Below are 26,293 nucleotides of genomic sequence, written 5' to 3'. Positions count from 1 at the left end.
GTAGGTGTCCATAATTGTTCATGCATTTAGTCGACGGTAGTCTCCGCACATGCGCCAGGACCCGTCTTTCTTGGGTGTCATATGTATGGGCGTAGGCCAGCTACTGGCAGAGGTTTCAATGATGCCGCAGCTTAGTAGTTGAGAAATCTGCTTTTTAAGGTCGGAGAGGTGCTCGGGACAAAGTCGACGTGGTTTACTGGAGATCGGGGGACCTGGCGTGAGGCGAAGCTTGTGAACCGTGCCATTGGTCACGACGGAAATGTTGCCAGTGGCGCGGGAGGCGGTTTGTTTACAATGCAAGGGGGGCGGGGCAGGCGAGGGATGGTCGTGGTGTTCAGAGCCACTCAGTGGATCCGACGGGAGCCGAGGCGGCAAAGTGTCCCAGGAGTCAATGCAACAAGATTGCTGCCGGCCCGAAGCAGTGGCACCATGCTCAGGTGAGCTTGGTAGAGCTTGTGAGCCATTAGTGAGTCCATTGTCCGAGGGTGTGGCCTGTGGCAGCACGGTCACGGGCGAAGCGCTTGGCAGTGGCGGTCGCATGGCGGCGCGCGGGAGCCGAAGTTGCATAGTTTGAGGTGCTGTCTGCGAGGGGCGGGGTAGGAGCCGTCAGTTCGGGAACACATGACGCTTGTCGCGCACGCGCACTTGTGACCGGCCGAGTGTCAAACGCTGCCGTGTTACGAGGGTGTGGCCCGGCAGAGCTGTCAGTACATGTTATGGCAGTCTTGATAGCACAGTTGCGACGGGTAGCGGGTGGTAATCACTGAGGCTCGATTGCTAGGATTGCAAGCAGATTCGGCGCACTTACTGACCTTGCTTTGTCCTTGCTGTAGTGCTTGTAATTCCTTTGCTGCATCGGAGAGCTGGAGCTGAGTTTCGTGGAGCCGGAGGGAGAGCTCGAAGTTTTCCTTGCTTAGGCGAGTGACATTTTCAAGCTCTACAAGGCACCTGTGCTTTGTTTCTTGTAACGTCGTCGACAGAGACGAGCATGTACGAATGAGATGAGCCTGGACTGATGTGTCACGGGGAGATTTGCTTGACGGAGCACAGGGGAAGGGAGTCTTGGATGGGTGATGAAACACGGTGTTTTGCACTAGGTCCGGTGAAAGTTTGTTATGTCGCAAGAAGTCAGTGCCTAGTATAGGTTCGTCAATTTCGCACACTAAAAAAGTCCACTCGAATTTGCAGTTTACAGAGAGTGAGACGACGTTGGAAGTTGAACTTGAGCATTGTAGTTTAGTTGAATTCATGGCCTGCAGTGAAGTATGATGAGGGCGGATGTTCGACGACACTAAGGACGTAGGCAGCAGCGAAACATTGGCGCCTGTGTCCACTAGGAAAAGGTATCCCGACGAAATGTCTTTAATGTAAAGTCATCTGCAATTATCTCGTCATTCCCAGACAGAATGGAGCATTGGGGGGTGCCTGTCATGTTGTGCGCGGGGGGCAGCACCCGGACCTACCTGCGATTGGCTTTTGGGAAGTAGCCAGGTGGTCTGCTGTTCCATGCCGCCTCACCAAACCGTATGTGAAGGTAACAGTATGGGTAGTGCGGTTGCATTTCCTGCGGAACGCTCATTGCCAGTGGCAGTGGCCGAGGTTCGGTGGCCGCAGCAGGCTCGGTTGCAGGGAGGGGGGGGGGGGGGGGGGCGTGACCATGGGCGGAGCTGGTGACGTCCCAGTAGCTTGTTTACTGCTTCCCGGAGCGAGCGGAACAGTCGGCACAGTGTGGCCCCACCCACGTCCAGCCGCAGGACGATGAGCCTCAACCTGAGACTTGTCAGGTAGGCAGTGGCTGGTGAAATGGAGCAGTGATGCATCGTGTAGCTTGTCAGCAATTGTCATTCTTTGCTCGACAGGTTCGAGAGACATCTGAGCCAGAGCAAAGCAGATGTGAGGAGATAGTTTATCTGACCAGATTGCGAGGAGAGCTGTGTCAGAGAGTAGATCGGCACTGACCAGGGCACTTAGCCGTCTCCAGAGCTGGGAAGGTTTGTCATTGCCCAGTTGCTCGACGTGGCGCACTTGCCGTATTGCTGCCTCAGTTGAGCGTGCAAGCCGACGTAGAACTGTCTTTGTGGTTAGAGTGTACCGGGTAGATGAGTCCGGGGCATCGACCAGGTCAGCAATCAAGTCCTCCTGGTCGTGCAGGTGGGTGATGAGGCACAGAAACCTGGTTGACTCGTCGAGTTTGTAATGGTTGAACACTTCGTCCACAATTTTGAACCAGGTTGTTGCTCTGTCGGGATTAAACGGCAGCAGCGTTGGTAAGCATTGCAGAATGTTCGGAAGAACAGGTTGAGTTGAGTTCGTCAGGGCACTGCCTGAAACGAGTTGTTGTTGCTGTTGTATTCCAGGATAGTGTGCCTCTAGGGGATGTGGCGACGATAGCTGGTTGGGTGGCAGTGTGAAGGTTATGCGTTGTGGTTGAGCGTGATCCGTCGCGACGCGGGAGGCCAACGCGGGTGAGACACCGTAATGTGTCGATTGCGGTTGCGGAAGCTCAACACATTGCGGGTGTTTTCGGATTGACGCGTTGCGGAAGACCGATGCAAATGAGGCACCGAGATGTGCCGAGAACGGTAGCGGAAGCTCGACTGGAGCTGGCGCGGTGGCGATAGATGAGAAAAAGTTCAAAGTTTGAGAATGCGTGTTAGTCTGTGGGAAGCTTCATGTATGATCAGAGCCGGGGACACCTGTGTTGCTGGGAGGCTGCGGAGGTGCGGGCTGTCCAGAAGCACAGTGTGGGAAATGATGTCGAATGTGGGACGGAATGTGTGAATGTTCACTGTTCATAGTCACTCCACTCAAAACGGTGTGTGGATAAGGTGAATGTTGTGGCACAAAACACTGAGGCGTAACAGTGGGACAGAGATGGAGGGTCAGGCACAGAAAACAAGTTATTGTTCCTGTTGTAGGCCAAGGTATTGAAGCAGGAAGGCACGTGCTGATGCTGAAACGAGGCAGGCGCGTGCGTGGTCGGATGCTGAGGAGGTTGACGTTTGAACGAAGCAGTTCCGGCCACGTGGCAGGTATCCATGTGGTACTGCACGGATTGTGGCATGGCAAATCATTGTCCTGGCGGTGGTAGGTTGTCCAACGAAGCATTTGCAGAAATCGGCATTGGTCCCGCACTGCACGGAGATCTGTAAGAGATAACTGCACTGTCAATGAGGGAGGGCACATGCACAGTCCTAACCTCACCTATTGTTGCAGGCTCGAAAATGTCCGGCGAAATCGTCGTAATCATCGAGTGAGAGGCATCATGTTGCAGTCCTGGCGGGTGTACATCGCCCGCAACACGATGCATGTCGATCACAAAATTCGGCGTTAGGCACTGGGCTGAAGTCATTGTTCGAATGCTGTGTCGATGTAATACACGCGAAAATAACCAACGCGGAGGTCACGGACACAGTAAAATGGCGAAAACGGAAAACATTACAATTCGGGGTCACCAGTGAAGTGGATGTTCGGGTTGGTTACACCAAACAACACCAATTTAACAGTAGTTCGCTTATTCACCTAAGCACATCAAAGGCTCACAATGAACTGACATGGCGGAACAGCTCAATGACAATGCTAAGCATCCAAAGACGATGCTCGGAGTCTAGAGACAAACGTATATCGATGCTGGTGTCGACCTCATCGGCACCACATGTCCAAACAGAGGATACCATTGTAATCATAAAGCAATTATCAATCAAATAAAAAATCTAACAAGCTATCTAGAAGTGTTACAGAGATACAGCATTTTAAAAATTTGTCCGAAATTTGCATCTTCAGAATGGTGTTCACTGTGTCAACTTTGGAGGCCTGTATCTCAGGGCAGGATTTTTTTTTTGAGAAAACATAAAAATACATGTTTCTTACTTACTCCTGAATTTTAACATATGCTAAATTCAATAGCATCAGAGACTGTGAAGGTAACCCCCTGCCTGAAGTGATATGGATTATGCTGTACATTCTTTGGTTCTCCAGCCCAATTGATCACTGGTCATAGGAAGAAAGAGCCTGTGAAGTTCCTGAAAACCATTGTCATTTTGGAATACACGGTGTTTATGGGAGAGTGGAAATGGCTGATCAGTACTTTGGTCACTGTGGTTTTTCGAGGTGGTCATACAAGGGGTGAAAAAATTATTCTTCTGGTTAATTGAAGTTGCTGTTATATTCTTTACTCAGTAGACACAAACAAACATGGAGAACAACTGCAGACTCACCTTTCTAACAGAAGAAATGTAATGAGACAGCCAGTTGGCCAGGTGACTATCATCATCTGACACTGTGGAGAGGCTAAATGGAAAGATGCATTTTATAATGCAGAATGAAATCTACAAAGGATTGCATGGTGTTCAGCAAATGCAAGGAGAAAGATGGAAAAAGAAAAACTGTTTTCTACAGTGAAACATTCAAGGGCCTCTTTCAATATTTTTAAAAATACTTCACAGAACAATCATAAACAGACACCTATGCAATTCCAAAAACTAGTGCAAAAGATAGCAAACTTGTCAAGTGACTTCATATTGTACTTTTTTTAAAAAAAACAGTAGCATAATAACCTGTAATGCCTTACAGTCTTACACGCATAAAATAAATAATAGTTGGGGAGGATGCAGTGAGAAGAAAAATTCAATTTTTATGGGTTAATATTTTTTGGGGGACTTCTGGATACCACTTCGTATCACTCAATCACTTGTAACGTAGTCCTGCTGGAGGCAGCTATACTACAGGTTTTCTTGAGCAAACTTCAGGTTCTGACTGCCTGTGCTGTGCTCTGATGAATGACACTCGGTGAGCGTCGCTGTCAAACTCTTGAACTGGAACTGGAGCTCACAGACTGACTGGCCATGCAGTGGGCGACGCCTTGGTTGCCCAGCAGAGGAATAATGGGAAGTTGTGCTTATATAATGTGGCCTGCAGAGATGAGCTATAGGTAGGAGCAGTGCTGTGGCAAATACTGCACTGGCAGGTGAGTTGTGGGCATTTTGAGAAAGCTGCAACCTGCGGCTGTCTGCTGTGTGATTGGTGGCTGTATGGCAAAGATACTACAAATACTACCTGAAGGCAAAATAATCCAAATCATTTTTCTGGTACAACTTCCAGCTTTGCTACATGGTATCTTTTTTTACAGCAGTTAATGGCAATGCATCTATGTTAACAGAGTGATCATTTGTGGGCAACTTTTTAACTTTCTACAAGGTCAGTTAATACTGGCTTTACATTTTCCAACGAAAAATCTTTATGTGCTATTTTTAATTCGCGTTCATGGTGTGTTTTCAATCGCTCAGAAGGCTAACCAAAGACTAAGTTTTATTGGCAGGACACTTAGAAAATGTAACAGATCTACTAAGGAGACGACCTACACTACGCTTGTCAGTCCTCTTTTTAGAATACTGCTGTGCCGTGTGGGATCCTTACCATATAGGACCGATGGAGTACATCGAAGAAGTTCAAAGAAGGGCAGCATGTTTTGTATTATCGCGAAATATGGGAGAAAGTGTCACAGAAATGGTACAGGATTTGGGCTGGACATCAGTAGAAGAATAGAAGAGAGGCGTTTTTCGTTGCAACGGAATCTTCTCACGAAATTCCAATCACCAACTTTCTCCTCCGAATGCGAAAATATTTTGTTGACACTCACCTACATAGGGAGAAATGATCACCACGATAAAATAAGGGAAATCAGAGCTTGTACGGAAAGCTGCCACACACTTAAAAGTGATTTGCAGAGTATCCATGTAGATGTAAAATGATGGACAGAATTTTAAATTTTAAAGATTCGGTGAGGTTCCTGGGTTTCATTTTGGGCAGACTGGTTTGATGCAGCTTTCCATAGTAGCGTATACTTCTTAATGCCTCAGGAAGTGTCCTGTCAACTTGACCCGTCTTTTAGTCAAGTTTTGCTGTAAAGTTCTTCATTCACGTATTTGATTCAGCACCTCTTCATGAGTTGTCTTTCACCATTCTTCTGTAGTATCATATTTCAGAAGGGCCTATTCCCTTATTATCTTCACTGTTTATTGCACATGTTTTGGTTACACTTGTAGTGATCCATATTAGAATTTCTGCTACTGTTAATTGAAATACGGACAAAGCTTAAAGTTCGTTCATGATCTTTGCTAATGGGTAATGGTGATCAGCTTGGAAAGGTAGACTTTACAGAGCTTTTGCCGAGCTGCATGTGAATGTAGGGTAATTTTGAGTCACTGTCGAGTATTAATATGTTAAAACATAGACAAACTTATTCTTGTTAAACACAAATATGAGACAATCGACACGTCATCTCACAAATCTAATCACACTTAATTTTATCACAGTACACTAGCGTTGCTGCCTCTAGATCACGGGGTCCCGGGTTCGATGCCCAGCTGAGTTGGTGATTTTTCTCTGCCCAGGGACTGGCTGTTTGTGTTATCCTCATCATTTCATCATCATCATCATTTGTGACAGTGGCTACATTGGACTGTGTACAAAAAAATTGGGACTCCGTATGGGCACTGATGACCATGCAGTTGAGTTCCCACAAATCAAACATTATCATCATCATCATCATCATTCTGGCCGAATAAGTGTTCCTCTTGTTTGCTAAAAATGACAGTGCATAAGATAGTTATGTCACATACTGCACTGAGTGATTTTGATTAAACGTGAATGTAACACCAAACCACACACACAAATAATAACACAATTGTCAAAACTGTATAAGCTTCCATACTATATGAAAACATGACATATATTCTCAGTAAATTGAGTGGTCATTGTGTACTGTTTCTAACATTGAGGGAAATCAGGCTTGAGAAATTTAATAGAAACATTATTCATCTACATTTCTACTAGAACATAGTATGTAAAAATGTGTTTTGAGAATAGATTATTTTAATTGTATTTTATTTTATTTATTCCAGGACAGTTTCATTGGTGCAGATATGGCAGAAGGTTTCTCAGACAAACTGTTTTCTGTGTGTGATATTGCCAGTAAAGAAATCAGAAGAAAAATAAGAGATCACAAATGTCCTCACTCTGCCCCGCGAAAGACATTTGAACCCAAAGACAGGAGGCAAGAAGAAGAAGATACACACAGTTTTTTTTTGGGCAGTCTTTCTTCTACTGCTGCAACTGAAAAGCGAGAAAATAATAAGAAAACATGCAGTAATGTTGACAAAAGTGGTCGTGGTAGGTTGCCTTCAAAATATAAGAACTTAGGTGTTACTCAGTGGTTTGGTACCAGTGTAAAACAGTCGGGAAGTAATTGTCATTTATTATCACATGACAGCAAAAAAAAGGAAAATACTGTTCAGTGGAGTTCCCGTGATCAGCTCAATAGTTCAACAAAAGCTAGTTTTGAAACCGGTGCCCAACATTCCGATGAGAAATCTGTTGCTGCAGGAGGCGTATACAAAACGGGCATTCACAGACATTGTATTGATGAAACTAGTTCTAGATTTGTTAGGAACAGATCATGGTTTGAAGACAAGCAGAAATCTTTTAGCTCAATTAAAGGGACTGGATATAAGTTTCTGGAAAATCTTATTGATAAAGATCCAATAGATGTTGTTGTAAAATTAGCAAGCTCTAAAACTGGGTTTGATGATATGTTAAAAAAGAAAATGAGCCCTGATTTAATACACCTTACAATAAGAATCCTCGCAGAAAAAGTCTGTGCAGCTGGGTTTCAACACAACAAAACAACTGTTTTGATTATAGCATGCCAGCCATATTTTTTAAACCAGCTTGAAGGACAAATCAACAAAATTCCAACTGAACAGCAGTCGAGGAAATCGAAAATATTGCCTTTCTTAGAAAATCTTCTAATATTTTATGAAACAGTTCTTAATGTACTCCCACAAACTGCATGTGAAAAATTTAATAATCTGTTTATTATGACAGAACTGTCCATAGAAGGAGCTAAGAGATACCAAAACATAAACTGTGATGACATTAAGAAGAAGCTTGAAGATGTTATTGCGCAGCTAAAAAGCAAGAGAGAAGAATATGAACACAGTCCAATAAAAACAAGTAGCAAAATGGAGCAGCTCCAATATTTGCAGCCCCCTGATAATTTTAGACACTACAGTATATTCCCAACTGTTGAAGATTTTGCCAACAAACCATTTTTGCGACCTAGCATCGTCAAAGGGGCATATATTGATGTTGAACATTACCTAGACGTCCAGTTCCGCTTGTTGAGAGAAGACTTTGTGGGTCCTTTACGTGAGGGTATAGCACAATATATGGAACATTGTCTTCAAGGCCAGAAAAGATTTAAGAGGATTGACAATGTGCGAATATATCGTGATGCTCAGTTTGTAAACACTGTAACTGTTAAAGAAAAAGTAGGTGTGTTATTAAATTTTGATACCAAAAGGAAGCTGAAAAATATTCATTGGGAACATTCCAAACGTTTTATGTTTGGTTCTTTGTTGTGTTTTACACGAGATAATTTTGGTACCTTCTTTTTTGGTACAGTGCTGGACAGGGATAAGAAACAGCTAGAGAAGGGTTGCGTTGTGGTTGAACTTTGTGACGAAATAGACTCAAACATGTTCTATGAATTTTTTACGGTAGCAGAAAGCGAAGTTTACTTTGAACCATACAGGCAGGTATTAAATGCATTGCAGAATATGCCATGTACAGAATTTCCAATGAAGCCTTATATTGTTGATGGGATTACAGAAGTGAGTCTACCCCGGTATATATATGCAAATCCAGATTCAGCAGTGTACAACATTGATGACTTCAGAGTGCCTGTTACTGAAATGGATGCTTGGCCTACAGAAGATGAACTGAATTTGGATGTTTCACAGTACAAGTCATTCAAATCTGCTTTGACAAAGGAGTTTGTTATAATACAGGGACCACCAGGAACAGGCAAAACTTTCCTGGGATTGAAGATAATGCATACTTTTCTCAACAACCAAAACATACGGAACATTAACCATAGACCTATTCTTGTAGTTTGCTACACTAACCATGCTCTGGATCAAGTCCTGGAAGGCACTTTACAACATACAACAAGAATAATTCGAATTGGTGGTCAATCACAGTCGAAAGCTCTAGAGCCATATAATCTGAAAGAAATTAGACGAACTCGTGCACTGAAATTATCTACATCACATACCAGGGAGATATTCAGACAAATGCAAGATGTCATCAGTCACATTCATTCTCTGCAACGAGATATAGATAAAATGGCTAACTGGGGGGTAGTCAGTGTTTCTTCATTGAAGGAAATGGGACTTACTGATAAACAACTTGTATCATTTATAGATAAACAGTCAGTCAGTGATGAACTTTTCATAGAATGGTTGAAGGGAGATGGAAATGACAATCCAGATAATGAATTTCAGCAGGGTCAGGCAAATTCCTGTAATAGTACAAGTCTTGATGATTTATGTAGTGAAGCTGGTGATAACATGGGTGCTGAAGATGATGATGATGACAACAACATTAATGTATTCCATGATGAATACAATCTGGTTATACAAACTGTAAGCACAATACAGTTAAAATATGCCCTTGAGCTATCACATCTTCGTGCACACAGTCAATATTGTCAAGAGCAGATGGAGCGTTCTCGAGATAACCAGGAGGATTTCCTGAAGTATCAGCAGCTGTGGCTGTATAACACAGGCCTCTACAGGTAACATCTTAAAGTTCATGTGTGTCCTATTTTTCAACAAAATATGTTACTGCAATGTACTACAGACTTCACAGGCTTCCTCAAAAATAATATCCTGTATGTAAAACTGCTATCATACACACTATTATAAAACCAATAATCAAATATTGTAAGTGAATTTGTAAGCTAATGTCAACCATTCATTCTCATTGCAAATATTTGCTTACAATATTATGAAAAGGATAGTTGCTACTCACCATATAGCGAAGATGTTGAGTCGCAGACAGGCACAACAAAAAGACTGTCACAAAGTAGGCTTTTGGCCAACAAGGCCCTTGTCAAAAATAGATGACACACACACACACACACACACACACACACACACACACACACACAAAAGGTAAGGGTAAGGAGGAGGCTGGGGAAGGGAGGAGAGGGATAGTAGGCTAGGGGTGGGGGATGGTGAAGTGCTACTGGGGAGTGTGCAGAGACGAGATGGAGAGAGGGTAGGGTAGTTAGATGCAGTCGGGAGGTTAGGGGGAGGATGGGGGTTGTGAAAAAGGAGCGTTGTAAAAAGGAAGACTGGCAGTGTTGGTGGAATAGAGGACTGTGTAATGTTGGAATGGGAACAGGGAAGGAGTTAAATGGGCGAGGACAATGACTAACAAAGGTTGAGGCCAGGAGGGTTATGGGAACGTAGCATATATGGCAAAGAGAGTTCCCGTCTGCGCAAGTCAGAAAAGCTGGCGTTGGTGGGAAGGATCTATATGGCACAGGCTGTGAAGCAGTCATTGAAATGAAAAATGTCATGTTGGGCAGCTTGCTCAGCAACAGGGTAGACCAGTTGTTTATTGGTCACGTTTTGTCAGTGGCCATTCATGCAGAAAGACAGCTTGTTGGTTGTCATGCCCTCATGGAATTCAGCACAGTGGTTGCAACTTAACTTGTAGATCACATGACTGGTTTCAAGGGTAGCCTTGCCTTTGTTGGGATAGGTGATGTTTGTGACTGGACTGGAGTATGCGGTGATGGGAGGATGTGTGGGACAGGTCTTGCATATCTGTATATCAAAGGGATATGAGCGATGAGATAAGGGGTTGGGAGCAGGGGTTGCGTAGGAATGGACAAGTATATTGTGTAGAATGTAATTCAGTTGCTCCAGTCCCAGATTGGTACTTAGTTAAAAGGGGAATGCTCCTCTGTGGCTGGACGCTGAGACTTTGGGAAGTGGTGGGTGACTGGAAAGGTAAGGCATAAGAGATTTGTTTTTGTGTAAGGTTGGGAAGATAATTATGGTCTGTAAAGGCCCCAGTGAGACCCTCGGTATATTTCAAGAGGGACTGCTCATCACTGCAGATGCAGTGGCCATATGTGGCTAGGCTGTACGAAAGGGGCTTCTTGGTATGAAACGAATGGCAGCTGCCGAAGTGGAGGTATTGCTGTTGGTTAGTAGGTTTGATATGGACAGAGGTACTGATGTAGCCATCTTTGAGGTGAAGGTCAACATCCAGGAAGGTGGCTTGTTGGGTGAAGTAGGACCAGGTGAAGCAAATGGAGGAGAAGGTGTTGAGACTCTGGAATAATGTGGATTGAGTGTCCTCACCCTTCATCCAGATTGCGAAGATATCATCAGTGAATCTGTTGCACGTGTGGGGTTTAGGATTCTGGGTGTGTAGGAAGGATTCCCTCTACATGGCACATGAATAGGTTGGCATAGGACGGTGTCATGTGGGTTCCCTGCATCAAACCATGATCCACCCCCACTGCCCCCAAATCATCCCCTGTTAACTTTCCAGAATTTGTTAAACTCAAACCTTGCCTCACCATCATTGCCCAAATCCCTCTATGGACATAGTTCCACCATTGTTGTTTTGAAATGCAAGGATTACCTGGCAGAAGGACTCCATCCACCTACAAACCTTGCCACAGTGACCTCATTCCAGCAATCCAGCAGGATCTCCAGCCTCTCCTCAAATCCTTAGGCCCATCCCAGAACCACTCATCAGAGTCCATCTCTCTCCTCACCCCTACCACTTCCCACACTCCTACCTTCTACGTGTTTTGTGAAGTCCACAAACCCAATCACCCAGGATGCCCCATTGTGGCTGGTTACTGTGCCACCACTGAGAGGATCTCTGCTCCCATAGACCAACAACTTCAGCCTGCTATCAGGAACCTACCCTCCTATATAAAAGATACCAACCATTTCCTCCAACAACTCTCCACAGTTCCTTTACCACATGGTGCCCTGCTCATCACTATTGATGCCACCTCCCTTTACACTAACATCCAACAACTTCCCTCCGAATTGCCATGACCAACTATATCCTCGCCCACAATTAATTCTCCTTTGAATGCATTACCTACAAACAAATCCGGAGTACAGCTATAGGCACCCGCGTGGCACCATCCTATGAAGTCTCCCCCAGCCACAGAGGAGCATTTGCATCGTAACTCAGTACCTCCTGGGACTGGATAAACTGAATTACATTCTCTGCCAGGGTTTTGACTACCTATCGTCATGCCCTGAAATGAGATGTCCTGCCCACTAACCTTCACACCCCTCCCAATGTGTATTCTACTGTCCACTGAACCTACACTATATACTCGTCCATCCCTACATAACCCCTACTCCCAACCCCTTACCTCATGGGCCATATCCATGTAATAGACTGAGATTCTAGATCTGTCCCGTACATCCTTCCACCACAGTGTACTCCAGTCTGGTCACAAACATCACCTATCCCATCAAAGGCAATGTGAAATCAGTCATGTGATCTACAAGCTAGGCTACAATCATTGTGCTGCATTCTATATGGGCATGACAACCAACATGCAGTCTGTCTGCATAAATGGCCACCAGCAAACTGTGGCCAAGAAGCAACTGGACCACTCTGTTTCTGAGCATGCCGACCAACATGACATCCTTCATTTCAATGACTGCTTCACTGCTGCCATATGAATCCTTCCCACCAACACCAGCTTTCCTGAACTGCACAGGTAGGAACTCTCCCTGGAGTACCTGGCCTTAACCTTTGTTAGTCATTGTCCTCACCCACCTAGCCTCTTCCCTATTCCCATTCCAGCACTACACAGATCCCTATTCCACTAACAGACCCTGTCATTTTACTTCTCTGCTTTTTGGCTACCCCGCCGTCCATCTAACCTCTGGACTACACCTAGCTGCCATGCTCTCTCTCCACCTTGTCCTTGCACGCTCCCCAGCAGCACTTCTCCATCCCCCACCCCTACCCTGCTATCCCTGACCCTCCCCGCCCCAGCCTCCTTCTTACCCCTATCCAGTTGCCTTGCCTCTCATGCTCTGCTGCTGCTGCTACCCATAGTCTGGCTTCAGCTGCCAGAGGCTGTGGTGTGTGTGTGTGTGTGTGTGTGTGTGTGTGTGTGTGTGTGTGTGTTTGTTTGTTTGTGTTTGTGTGTGTGGTCTATTTTTGACAAAAGCCTTGTTGGTCGAAAGCTTAATTTGTGACAGTCTTTTTGATGTGCCTATCTGCAACTCGGCATTTCTGTTATATGGTGAGTAGCGACTATCCTTTTCATAATATTGTTACATTCCATTCTGGGCTTTACATTGTTTCGCAGTTTTAGAGAGTGAGGCAGGCAGCCTGAAGGTTGATTTGAACATTAGCACTGTGTTCTGTGTGGTTTCACAAACAAATTAACACCTAATGCTGAGTGTTAACTGCGGTGCAGATTTGCATGCTTCGCACACACAAAGTACTCCCAGAGTGAAACTCAAAAGGCGCCCAAAATAATCCTCAGACAAAATATGAATTTAATTTTGAATTCCAGGATGAGATTATCACTCTGCAGCAGAGTGTGCACTGAGATAAAACTTGCTGGCAAATTAAAACTGTTTTAATTTTGAATTGCCGGATATATTTTCTGGCTCTCGCCCATTAATCAACCACACCATGTGGCACTTCTGTATTGCGCAGTAACCTAGACACTTCAAATATTATGAGCCCTGTTGTAAGTCTCATGTTGTATCCCACATACAGTGAGAGTAGATGAGATAACAGTCCTGTTTTTTCCAGATGACTCACTGCTGTCTCTTTCATTGCCTGCCTGTTTGTCAAATCGAATATTGCAATTACTTGAAAACTGGAGTGTATTATTTACTTACGTTGTGATCATATGGTCATATTCTGACTTTCTGAAGCTGAGAAATGAAATACTATTAATATCAACCTACATATTGTCAGTAAAAGTAAATTATATGATAATGGTGAACATTTTGTAAGAAAAGTTTTAAATTAAGGATTTGTAGTGCTATAGCAGATCATGTATGCTTTTAATATATTGTACTTATGGTCTAAAACTGTTGGTGGGTGTGACAAGTTAAATATTGTACTCTAAAAGTAAGTTTATACATATGGCATGGATAACAGAAACACTTCCTTAGAGGACGCACACATACAGCGTCATGTGTTTGCCTTTTTTCTCTCTTTGTCCATATTTAAAACACTTGAGGATTAAGAGAGGATGTTGGTGGAGGACATTTTTGTCATATAACTTATACTATTTGTCCTCATTTAGTGACTGAAAACACCAGCTCGAAAAAATTGTGCAATGTTGCTTATACTAATATAAGTGAGGGACACAAAACCAGTGCATGTTTATGTTTACATTATTGAACCAGGGATAAATTTTTTGTTTTGTACTATTAAAGCAGTAAAGGAAACAAAGAAAAATTTGAAGTGGGAATTAAGGTCCAGGGAGAAGAAATAAAAACAGCGAGATTTGCCAGTGACTTTGTATTTCTGTCAGAGACAGCAAAGGACTTGGAAGAGCAGTTGGACAGAATGGACAGTGTCTTGAAAGGAGGACAAGATGAACATCTACAAAAGCAAAATGGGGATAACAGAATGTAGTCGAACTAAATCAGGTGTTGCTGAGGGAATTAGATTAGGAAATGTGACACTTAAAGCAATAAATGAGTTTTGCTATTTGGGAAGCAAAACAACAGATGATGGTTGAAGTACGGAGGATATAAAGCGTAGACTGGTAATGGCAAGAACTGTGTTTCTGAAGAAGAGAAATTTGTAAAGTTGAGTATAGATTTAAGTGTCTGGAAGTCCTTTCTGAAAAGTATTTGAATGGAGTGTAGCCATGTATGGAAGTGAAACATGGGTGATAAACCGTTTAGACAAGAAGATAATGGAAGCTTTTCAAATGTGGTGCTACAGAAAAATGCCGAAGATTAAATGGGTCAATCATGTAACTAATGAGGTACTGAATAGAATTGGGAAGAAGAAAAATTTGTGGTACAACCTGACTAAAAGATGGGCGCAGTTGGTAGAACACATTCTGAGGCATCAAGGGATCACCAATTCAGTACTGGAGGGAAGCATGGTTGTGGGGTAAAAATCATAGAGAGAGAGAGAGAGACCAAGGGATGAATACAGTAAGCAGGTTCAGTGGTATGTAGGTTGCAGATGTAGGCACGAAGATGAAGAGACATGCACAGGATAGAGTAGCATGGAGAGCTGCATCAAACTAGTCTTTGGATGAAGACCACAACAACAATAACAACTGTTGTTATTGTTCACACTTCTGTATCTGTAAAACTTTTAATCATGAAGGGGGTTTTTGTCTGAAGTTTATAGCTCTAGGAAGCCTGATCCATGATATATATCTTGCGTTATAGATAGAAAAACATTGAAAAATTAATGTTTGCTGAAACTTGCAGGTGCAGCAGAGTCCTAGGTTGACGCCCATGGAGGAGCTCTGCGGGGCTGCGTTCTCCCATTGGCGTGGTCCGGTATGCCGTCAAGAAAAACGTCAATGCTTCCTCCGCAGGAAATTCATGCACATACTTGTTCATCTGCGTCTTAAATGTGCGCACTATGCGCTCGGCTTCCCCATTCGATTGTGGATGGAAGGGGGGAGAGCAAACGTGCTGAATACCGAAGCGCCTACAAAAATCCTGGAAGGTCTGCGAAATAAACTGCGGTCCATTGTCCGAGACCAGGGTGATTGGCAGACCTTCCACAGAAAAGATTTTTTCTAGTGCCTGGATTGCAACTTCTGAAGTGGTTGAGGAGCAGCGAACCACGTATGGGAATCGGGAATAAGCATCAATGACAATGAGCCAAAAGCCATGAAGAAACGGGCCCGCAAAATCGATGTGAACACGTTCCCATGCTTGGGTTGCCGGTGGCCATGAAGAGAACGCTGCCCTGGGAGATGCTTGTTGGCTTGCACACTGGGAACAGGCGGCCACCAAGTGCTCAATTTCTCTGTCAATACCGGGCCAGTACACATGTCTGCGAGCCAAGGTTTTAGTACGGGAAACACCCCAGTGCCCCGCATGTAATAACGTGAGGACCTCCCTTCATAAACTTGCAGGAACAACCACGCGAGGAGCTGTATCATCGGTAGCCAGAAGGAGAACTCCTTCCAAGACCGAGAGGCGGTGTCGTAGAAGAAAATAATTACGAAGAGGGTCCGAGGCCTGGCCCAGAGGGCGGGATGACCACTCCTGCTGAATGAGGCGAACTACTTGCCGGAGAACCGGGTCAGCCGCCGTTTCCCTGGCGACTCGAGAACTAGTGATCGGGAAGCCATCACCCGCTTGGCGGGACGCCACATCCAAATGAAAACACATAATCTCCTCTCGATCGAACGTAGGATCCGGGCCCACCGGAAGACGGGAAAGAGCGTCGGTGTTGGCATGCTGTCCTTTAGGGCGAAAATGAATGTCATAATCTTACTTGAGAGGAACAAGGCCCAGCGCTGTAGTCTGTGGGCCGCCCTATCCGGAATCTGAGAGGCGGGGCCAAATAACGATATTAACGGCTTATGGTCAGTGATTAACTGAAACTTCGTGCCATACAAGAAAGGGTGAAACTTGGTAACACCGTAGACAATGGCCAAAGCCTCTTTTTCCACCTGGGAGTAATGGGTCTGAGCGGGACTAAGCGTTTTAGACGCAAACGCCAGTGGTTGCTCGGAACCATCTGCGTTGCGATGGGCCAGGACCGTCCCCACCCCATACTGCGAAGCATCTGTAGCCAGGACCAACGGCTTATGGGGATCAAAAGTAGCCAAACAAGGGGCTGACGTGAGGAGGCCCTTCAACGAGGTGAACGCTCGCTCGCATGCAGGCAACCAATCAAAAGGAACACCCTTGTGCAGAAGGCAGTACAGGGGGTGGGCTATAGTGGAAGCCCTGGGAATGAACCGGTGGTAATAGGCTATCTTGCCTAAAAAAGCTTGTAACTCTTTCAGCGAAGCGGGCCGAGGAAGGTTGACGATACCTTGGACCAAACTTCCTAGTGGCTGGATGCCGTGCCGAGATATGGTGTAGCCCACATACTCAATGGACATTTGGAAGAAGGTTGACTTATGCAGGTTGCAACGCAAGCCCACACCTGAATTTGAGAAAGAGGGTGCGAAGGTTGTGCAAGTGTTCCTTCGTGCTGCGGCCTGTGACAATTATGTCATCCAGGTAATTAATACAATGAGGGATTGTCGACGTGACATGCTCAAGATAACGCTGGAATATCGCCGGGGCACTGGATATTCCAAAGGCCAACCGCTGGTATTGGTAAAGGCCAGACGGGGTGTTGACGACCGCCAGCCGTTTGGAGTCCTCATCAAGTGGTATCTGATGATAAGCCTCTGACAGATCGATTTTCGAAAAATATTGGCCTCCCGCCACGGCGAGAACAATTCATGAGCACGAGGCAAAGGATAGGTGTCCACCACCAATTGGGAATTAATGGTGGCCTTGAAATCGCCACAAAGACGTAATTTTCCCGAGGGCTTCCTTACAATAACAAGGGGCGAAGCCCACTCACTGGAAGGAATGGGGAGAACGACCCCTAGGGCTGTCAGCCGGTCTAGCTCTTCCTTTACCTGAGGGCGGAGAGCCAAGGGGATCTGCTTCACGCGTAGAAAATGCGGGCGAGCCGACGCCTTCAACGTTAAGTGAGCTTCAAAATCTGAAACACGCCCCAGGCCCTCCTCAAAAATATCTGGAAAGTCTATGATCAGAGATTCCAATGATTGATAGGCAACGTCTTCGGAGACCAACTGTATGGTGTCAGCGATAGAAAAACCGAAAGCTTGAAAGGCATCCAGGCCAAAAAGGTTAGCGGAGCTCGCATCACTGACAACAATAAAAGTAATAGGCCGAGTGACTGATTTGTAAGTCACGTCGGTAGTGAATTGACCCAGTAGGGGAATGAACTGTTGACCATAACCACGTAGACGCCGGTAAACTGGCGCCAACGGGGGTGATCCAAGGTCGGAATAAGTTTGTGCATTCAACGACAAAACTGCCGCGCCCGTATCTACTTGCAGTTGTAACCGGCACGACCGAACCGACACCTCGATAAAGAGTTTGCGTGCCGATGCGTCGGGAGCCTGGCCCGATGAAACTTCCTGAATGTCAACGTCCATGTCCTCTGTACCTGATTCCTTCGATTCTTTTGAGGCTGAGCGGCAAACTTTAGCAATGTGACCTTTTTTATTACATTTGCGACAAACGGCCCAACGCTGGGGGCACTCTGACCGATCATGATGTATATAGCACGACGCACAGGACGGCAACAGGGGCTGGCGGCTGGAATTCTGTTTACGCGCCGTGCGGGAGCGGCCGTAATGGCCGGATTATACCGCTCGCACGTTGTCCACCCCGGACACAGTGGACACGGCCGCGCCGCCCTGAACCTCCGCGACGTCGCACCATGCTTCCAGCTGTTGACCTGCTGCGTGAGAGACTTCATACGATTGAGCAATGGACAGGACTTCCTCGAGGGAAGGGTCTTCTAACTGCAGGGCCCGTTGCCGGACCTCCCTATCAGGGGCCGAACGAACAATGACGTCGCGTACCATAACGTGGGCATACGACTCTCGCGACTGCTCCGTGACAAAATGACACTTGCGACTAAGACCATGCAGGGTAGCGGCCCACGCCCGGTAAGACTGATGGGGCTGTTTCTTGCATTGATAGAACTCGACCCTAGCCGCCACAACATGCGTGCGGTGGCGATAATATGAAGACAGCAACGAACACAATGCATCAAAAGACAAGGACGTGGGTTCCTGCAACGGCGCTAGCTGCCGCAAAACTTGATACAGCGAGTTAGATATCCAAGACAAGAAGAGAGCACGACATACCTCCGCATCGGCAACATGAAACGCCTGGAAATGCTGCCGAAGGCGATGTTCATATGCGTCCCAATCCTCCGCCGTCTCGTCATACGGGGGAAAGGGATGAGGGAACTGCGCCGGAGCAGACGGCGCGGAGAGCATCGCCGGAAGCACTTGTTTCATGGTGGCCATGAGCTCCGTCTGCTGCGCAACCAAAACCCACACCAAATCCTCTATGCCGTGGAGAAGCTGCGAAACCGGAACAACGACGCAACACGCGAAAGAACGACCCTACTCGTCACCAATTTTGTAGTAACACTGTTCACGTTTACGTCGCACTTCACTTAGCGTAGACCGGGACTGTGTCCTAGGCGTGCCCGATGTTAACTCATTGGGCACGGCCCGTGCTGCCGGAGTTGTTGTTGTGGTTGTTATGCCGGCAGAGGTCGCATCCAAATTCTTGCGTGCCCTCTGGTGGACGGGACTCTACTTGCAGCAACTACCGTCCGTGGCGCGCCGTGCCAATGTGCGCCTCCCGTGATCTTTCTGGTGGCTACTGCAGTACATCCCAGTAACTTTGGAATGTGTAAAATCAACTAAGTTTTGCAAATGATGTGAACAGAGGAAGAGAGAGCCAGATGGTTGGGTCCAGATGTTTGTATGAGCACCCTTTTGAGTTCAGGTCAGGGCTACACACTCAGCCAATTGACCTGTCTGACAGCAACATCATATTGTGTTCGTGCACTGTGATGAATGTGAATGTCCCCTGAAGCGACACATTTCTCCTCCACTCTCTGAGTAACACATTCAGATACTAGAAACAATAACACATTCTGATACAAGAAACAAACGAAACACCTTCGGTGAATATACAGGTCTTCTTTAATCACTTTGCATATTGAGTTGAAATGACAGAAGAAAAGAATTATTCTTTCATATGAAATTCATGCTGAACTATCACTAAATGTTACAGAGGACATATGTTACTGGGAGACACATGAGAATGTGTCGGTGTTGAAAAAGTTTTCTCCCTTGCACCATTTGCCACATTCTTTCTCAAATAGTCTCCCTCTGTTTCTGAAACTCAACTACTTGAAATGTACTATTCATTCATTTTAACTTGTTTATTTATATTTGTTCATTGGTACCTCAGAACACAAAAGTTTCTGCCCTCCAGTAAGAGAGAAAATGACAATCTTTAATATAAATCAAAAATCTTAGGACCATTATCCATTCTGTCATCACACACCTAAGTATGCATAAGATGTTGACAGGTAGTTGAATATGAATCTCAGTTTCTTGAATTATGTAACTGTGAACTAGCAATGCATTGAATTTGCACTAGGCATGATTCAAATCACATTATCTTTTATAGGTTCTTCAAGAACCGCCTTACACAGGATGTCAGTATGGATGGACATGTTACTGAGAGATTGACACGTGTTCACAACCTCTGGGATCTTAACATAGAAGAACGTTGGTATTTGTACAAATATTGGTGTCAATGTTTACACTCAACTCTCATGAAGAGGGTGTGGCAGTTACAAGCACAATACAAACAGTTGTGTATGCGATATGATGAAATACGTGATATTGCAGATCTCTGTATAATGCAAGATGCCCTTGTTGTTGGCCTGACAACATCTGGTGCTGCAAGGAAGCAGTCTTTGTTGCAGGAACTGAAACCACGAATAGGTAAGTAAAAACTCAGATTTAATCCCTCTTCAGTGTAATAGTTTTGTAGCTGTTTCCTGGGTTTACCTTTATTCATCGTTAGTTCCTTGTAGTTGAGTAATAAGTTAAGAAAAATTGGCTGTCTCTAGCTGTCAGAATCACTAATTTTTTTCTCAAGAGATCAAACATTGAATTGATGGCATTATGAACGTAACAGTATCAAACGGGAGAGATGTGATTATTTTTGGCAAAATGAAAATTTGAAGAGGACCAGTAACCATTACAAAGGTGGCCACTTTATAGGTAGAATTTTATGAACAAAGTGGTGGAAAAAGCAGGTGGAAATCCATAAGTTAATAAGGTTTGAGAAAGGAGAAGGCAGTTTAACATTAGCATGTGAATGGAATGCGATAGGGAGGCACGGAAAGCAGGTGAATGTGTTGACAAGTACTAGGTTTTACACGGGAAATAAAACTACAGGAAAACCATTTGGAATTTGATAAATGTTAAAGTAGTAAGCATTCAGTTTAGAAGTCGGAGATCTGAGGCTACACTCTCACTTGTTGAATTCTGTCCTAATCTCTGGCATTTGCGCACAAATACCATCCTGGAGTGGGAGTTAACTGTTTTGGGAGCACGTACAATTGTTCATTCATTCATTCATTATGTTACTAGGATTCCATCATGAAATATGCATTCAGAGATGTGAGATGAGTTAAATAATAGAGCAACAAGGTGAAACAGATTTTACAGACTCCATTGATAATTATACTTACATTTCCATAGACCACTTGTTTTTCAGCACGCTAAGTTTAACATAGCGAAACTAACAAGAAAACTGTTATTTGATGTGTAGCAAAAAGTAAATTTCAATCTTTGGTTCTAAGTAATTTGAAATTATGAGAACTGCTCCCTCCTCCATTTTCATCTTCCTCTCCTTGCATATTCACAACAGGTGTGCTCCGTCTCATCCTTGGGTCTGAGTGACATGCACTTCCTTTCTAAACTTTCCCAACCCACCCCTTTTTCCTCTCCAGGAAGGAACTAATAGTTCCAAGAGCTAGGGTAATTCCATGTACTGTTATATGTGAATAAAGCCAAACTTTCGCCTCCTGAGAATAAGTACTGGCTAGCAAATCTGTCACAGAATTTTACAGTTTTCTCAAGTGAATATACAGTTCATCATCATTAAATTATTTTGTAAGATTTGCTAATAAGTAGGGATAGGGAAAATGTTGTATTTTATGCTTGATTAGGGTGTTTCTGTGGTATTTTTTTCCTCCCTTCTTCCTCCTTCTCTTCCTCTCCCTCCTCCTTTTCCTTCAAAATTACCCTTTATCTTGTATCACTTGCTTTCAGTTCACTTTCATGAAATAATTGCCCATTTTTCCTCGTACTGTTTGTCATTCACTTTCTACTTACGACATTTGTCATATTCTGGAGAGTCAAAATATTGACATAATCAAACAAATGTTATACTCCATATTCTAATAGCTGGTGTTTCGGATCAATATGCACTTAAAACCCATGAAATATGTGCCAAAACTCCTCGAAATATGCAGTTAAAATATGCTCTTACCTGCAAGTATATGCCTTTAAATATGCAGCTAAAATTCTGTAATTATATATTTCTCTTAAATTCTTTAAAATATGCATCTTACTTGGGAAAATTAATGAATAAGCATCAAATATTTTCAATAATGGCTACAATTCAATGAATAAAATGAAGTATAACATAGGTACTTATACGATATGTTTGGTAAATTCTGAAAATTATAGTTTGTTTGAACTTCCAACATTTTTTCCATATTGTCTACATGAAAATTTTTCCTGTGGTCAGATAATAACATTTTCAATCTTGAAAATGATCGTTCAACATCACATGACACTACGGGAAAAAAATTTAAGAGCGGTGACATCAGACGACATGAAATCATCGAGATTCTCAGAGCGTTTCTATGAAGAACTGCAACCATTTTTCTCCTAAGCCTCTCACTGATCGGACCTGGCCAACTCTTGCTCTGTATCTTGAGTCCTTCTCTGATTGCCACTGTCTTCATAACTTCGATGTTACGAGGCTCAAGTTTCTCAGTTAGGTCTGAAAGGCCACCCAAATGCGCTTGAATGAGTGTAACACACTGGAATTCTTCAGGACGTCCTTGGCTTTTGGTATGGCAAAATTTTCGCTATCTTCAAAGCCCTTTAGGACCTGGAACTAGAAAGTAGTAATCTAGTGAATGTCGGTTTCAAGCTGAAAACTGCTGTGCAGATAAATAAGCTTAATACTGGAATTTTATGTTGTATTCGTTTTCTTAGCTTATTCAGTTTATCCAGAACTACATACGCATCCATACCTTTTCAATGTTTCTGTGGTTGTCTGCATAATAGCAGCTGAAATCCACGTTCCCCACCTTATCAAGACGGGTTCAGGTGGCAGGAGGACAGTCAGGGTAAGCAGTCTTGAAAGCTCTCACTTGACTTGGTTCCTTGATGAAAACCTTCTTTGCCGAAAATATAAGGCTGTTGACCTCTAGCAGTCTGGCTCTGGCCTCTTCAGTGACTCGATGGATGCAATGAGCCAGACATGTGAGGTGAATAATTTTAGGGTAAAACAACCAGAAACACTCTGCGCCCCGCCCCCACCTCCCCCCTGGGGTCCCACAGTCCTTTTGTGGGTACGTGTGTGGCGCGCACGGGGCCCCGAGCTATTGCAGTCTCCTTTCCTTTCCTTTCCTTTCCAGGCTACATTACCATCCCTGTTCCACTCCCTCTCTATCCTTGCTCCTTTGTCCCTGCCCCCTCTCTTCCCTCTTAGTGGACTTTTTTATGTCAACCTGGCTATACTCCTGTCTTTGTTTTGGTCTGGGCTATTGTTTAGTTTGCTGTTTCCATCTCCTTTTCAGCATTTTTGGTCCCCTTGGGGTTTGATCTCCATTTCCAAAATTTTCCGTTCAGTGTGAGCCATTTGGAGATGAACTCCCTACCTAGCTTCCATGGTGCAGATTTCTCTCCACCTCCCCTCCCCTTTACTTTTGCACCCTGGCCCCCCTCCTACTAGGTCACCAGCACGGTAGCCAGTCAGTGTGGTTGGGCTGTCAAGTACCCACTTAGCCGAGCCCCCTGAAACCACAGGGATCACACTACTAGTACATGAGCTGTTAACACCTCGTGTATGCCCAGGAGTCAATGCTCATCGTTTTGGGGTGCCAGAACTCCCAGCAATGGGCGCTGTGCCAGACGGCTCTTGCTGTGGCTGGGTGGTGCCCACGGGGCGAGCCCCTGATCGGAGTGGGTGGTACTAGGGCGGACATCTTGCGCATGAAGCGACAAAAGCTTCACCATCCTGGCCATTCTGTGGCCATCTCTAAGAGTGGTAGCAGACATGACACTCCTCCTTCTGATCCTTCGGCCTTCCCCTCCCTGGCCACCCCCTGGGAGGAGGGTCAAGCTCACCGGCTTGGACTGAAACCTTTCCCTTGGTACCTGGTTTGTACCAGGACCAATGGCAGTAGTTTTGCCACAACCAAGCTTTTGTTTTTCGTGGAGATTATTGAAGATAAGTATTACGAAGTTGAATTGATGAGTAAAATGCGGTCCAGTGCTTTGCTCATCAAGACATCTTCTGCTGCCCAATCTGACACCCCGCAGGCTTGTGACCATCTCGGTGACGTTCCAGTCTCCGTCACACGCTACCAATCTTTGAACTCAGTACAGGGTATTATTTTTCACTGAGATCTTCTTCTGCAAACTGATGAGGAGCTCCGTACTAACCTCAAGTGACGAGGAGTTCGTTTTATCTGCCATGTGCAGCGAGGCCCTCCAAACAATCTCATCGCTATGAGCGCCTTTATCCAGGCCTTCGAGGGGGATGTCCTCCCAGAGAAGGTCAAGGTAATGGTGTATCGGTGTGATGTAAAACCTTATATTCGGCTTCCGATGAGATGCTTTAAATGCTTACGGTTTGGGCACATGTCTTCCTGCTACACCACTGATCCCCTCTGTGGTGACTCCATGCTCCCCCGCCAATGTGTGTAATGGACAGCATTCTCCACGTTCGCCTACATGCCCAGTTTTTGTGAAAGAAAGAAGGATTCAAGAGTACAAAACCTTAGATTAGCTCACCTACACTGAGGCTCGTCAGAAATATGACCAGCTCCATCCCGTGTCTATGACTTCTACTTTTGCTTCAGTTACGCCCGTTCCCCCTCCTACCCCTCCTCTTCACAGCCCACCCCCTTTGCCCCATGCCTTCAGCCTCCTCCTCCTCCTCCCCCCTTTCCCACTTCCCCTCCCCCTCAGTACCCACACCCACCCCTTCGGGTGCTGCTCCCCCTCCCCCACTGGAGAAGTGCTCCCCTCCTTCGGCAGCCGCTGGTAGTGGAGCTCCCTCCCGGAACTCCTCTTTCTGCCACCCCCCTGAAAGGCGATCTACTGCTCCACATTGGCAGCGTGATCCGCAGCCAGTGGGCGCCGAGATTGCCCAGTGTAATTCCATGTGTGCCCTCGCTGCAGTCTGCCCTTCTCGTCCTTCCCAAGAGAATAAGCAGGAACAAGGGCAAGGCCCCTCTGGTACCCCCCTGAGGTGCAGCCTTCCTCTCCTACAGTCAGTGAACCAACAGAGTCTGACCCCATCTATGTGTATATTACCCCATCCTTATCAGTGACGGATAGCGACTCGGTGGCGTGACCGACTCCGGACCATTCACTTCCACTTTGGACTCCGGATTGAGAATCCTCCAGTGGAATTGTAGTGGATATTTGCGTCACCTTCCAGAGTTGCAGCCCCTTCTTTCCTTCTACTCTGCTGCTTGTATTGCACTCCAGGAGACCCATTTTGTCAGTTCTTACTCACCTGCCCTTCGTGGGTTCCACACTTTCTGTCGGAACCGAATTGGCCCCTTGCGGGCTTCTGGTGGTGTTTGCACCTTAGTCCGCAAGGACATTGTTAGTAAATGGGTTCCCCTCCATACCACTCTGGAAGCCATTGCTCTCAGGGTCCATCTGGCCACTCCAATCACAATCTGTAAAACCCACATCCCATGCCCTCACCACCCTTCTTCAACAACTCCCTTCTCCCATCCTGTTATTAGGGGACTTTAATGCCCACAACCCTCTTTGGGGTAGTCATACGACTACTGCCCTGGGCAGGACATTTGAAGCTGTTCTGGCAGGGCTTGACCTCTGTTTACTAAACACAGGCGCTCCCACACACTTTAGTGTGGCACATGGCACTTTCTCAACCATTGACCTCTCCATCTGCAATCCCGGCCTTCTTCCCTCCATTCAGTGGGGCGTCCACAATGACTTATGTGACAGCGACCATTTACCCAATTGTTTTGACCTACCTTCAGTGTCTCTCACTCCGTCACTCTCCCAGGTGGGCCATATGTAAGGCTGATTGGGGTGCCTTCTCCTCTGCTTCGGCCCCCCTTGTAATGCCACATGCCAGCGTTGATGAATGTACTCAGACTTGGACTGCCGCCAACCTTTCAGCAGCTGTTTTCAGGAATCACTTCTTCCTCAGGTTCCCCCCCGCCAGAAGACAGTCCCTTGGTGGACTCCAGAAATTGCTGCAGCCATAAAAGACTGCCGCTGTGCTCTTCAACACTTCAAGCGGCACCATTCTACTGCTCTTCTGGTCTTTAAATGACTCCACGCTCGGGCCCGCCACCTAATCAAATTTCAGAAACGGATTTGCTGAGAATGATATGTAGCTGCCATTGGACCACACACCCCCTCTTCACAAGTCTGGGCGAAACTCAGGCGTATTTTTGGCCACCGTCCTTCCACTGGGATTGCAGGAATTTTCTGTGCATGGTGTTGTCCTTACCAATCCGGACTTTGTAGCAGAAAATTTCGCTCAACACTTTGCTCAAGCTTCAG

At 45.4% G+C, this 26,293-nt stretch overlaps 1 protein-coding gene across 1 annotated transcript in view; it reads left to right on the top strand.

Moving 5' to 3' along the window:
* The first annotated feature begins 7,877 nt into the window (after positions 1 to 7,877).
* Positions 7,878 to 26,293, top strand: part of LOC126235421 (NFX1-type zinc finger-containing protein 1-like) — a 46,116-nt gene continuing 27,700 nt past the window's right edge. Inside the window, exons 1-4 of the mRNA XM_049944144.1 lie at positions 7,878 to 9,348; positions 9,424 to 9,637; positions 20,112 to 20,212; positions 20,336 to 20,431. Coding sequence (XP_049800101.1) covers positions 7,878 to 9,348; positions 9,424 to 9,637; positions 20,112 to 20,212; positions 20,336 to 20,431 — 1,882 coding nt within the window. The remainder of the gene's footprint in view (positions 9,349 to 9,423; positions 9,638 to 20,111; positions 20,213 to 20,335; positions 20,432 to 26,293) is intronic.

This window comes from Schistocerca nitens, chromosome 2 (genome assembly GCF_023898315.1).
Source record: "Schistocerca nitens isolate TAMUIC-IGC-003100 chromosome 2, iqSchNite1.1, whole genome shotgun sequence".
NCBI classification, from domain to species: Eukaryota; Metazoa; Arthropoda; class Insecta; order Orthoptera; family Acrididae; genus Schistocerca; species Schistocerca nitens.
The sequence above is the reverse complement of the archived record's forward strand: the minus strand, read 5'-3'. Positions and strand labels throughout refer to the sequence as shown.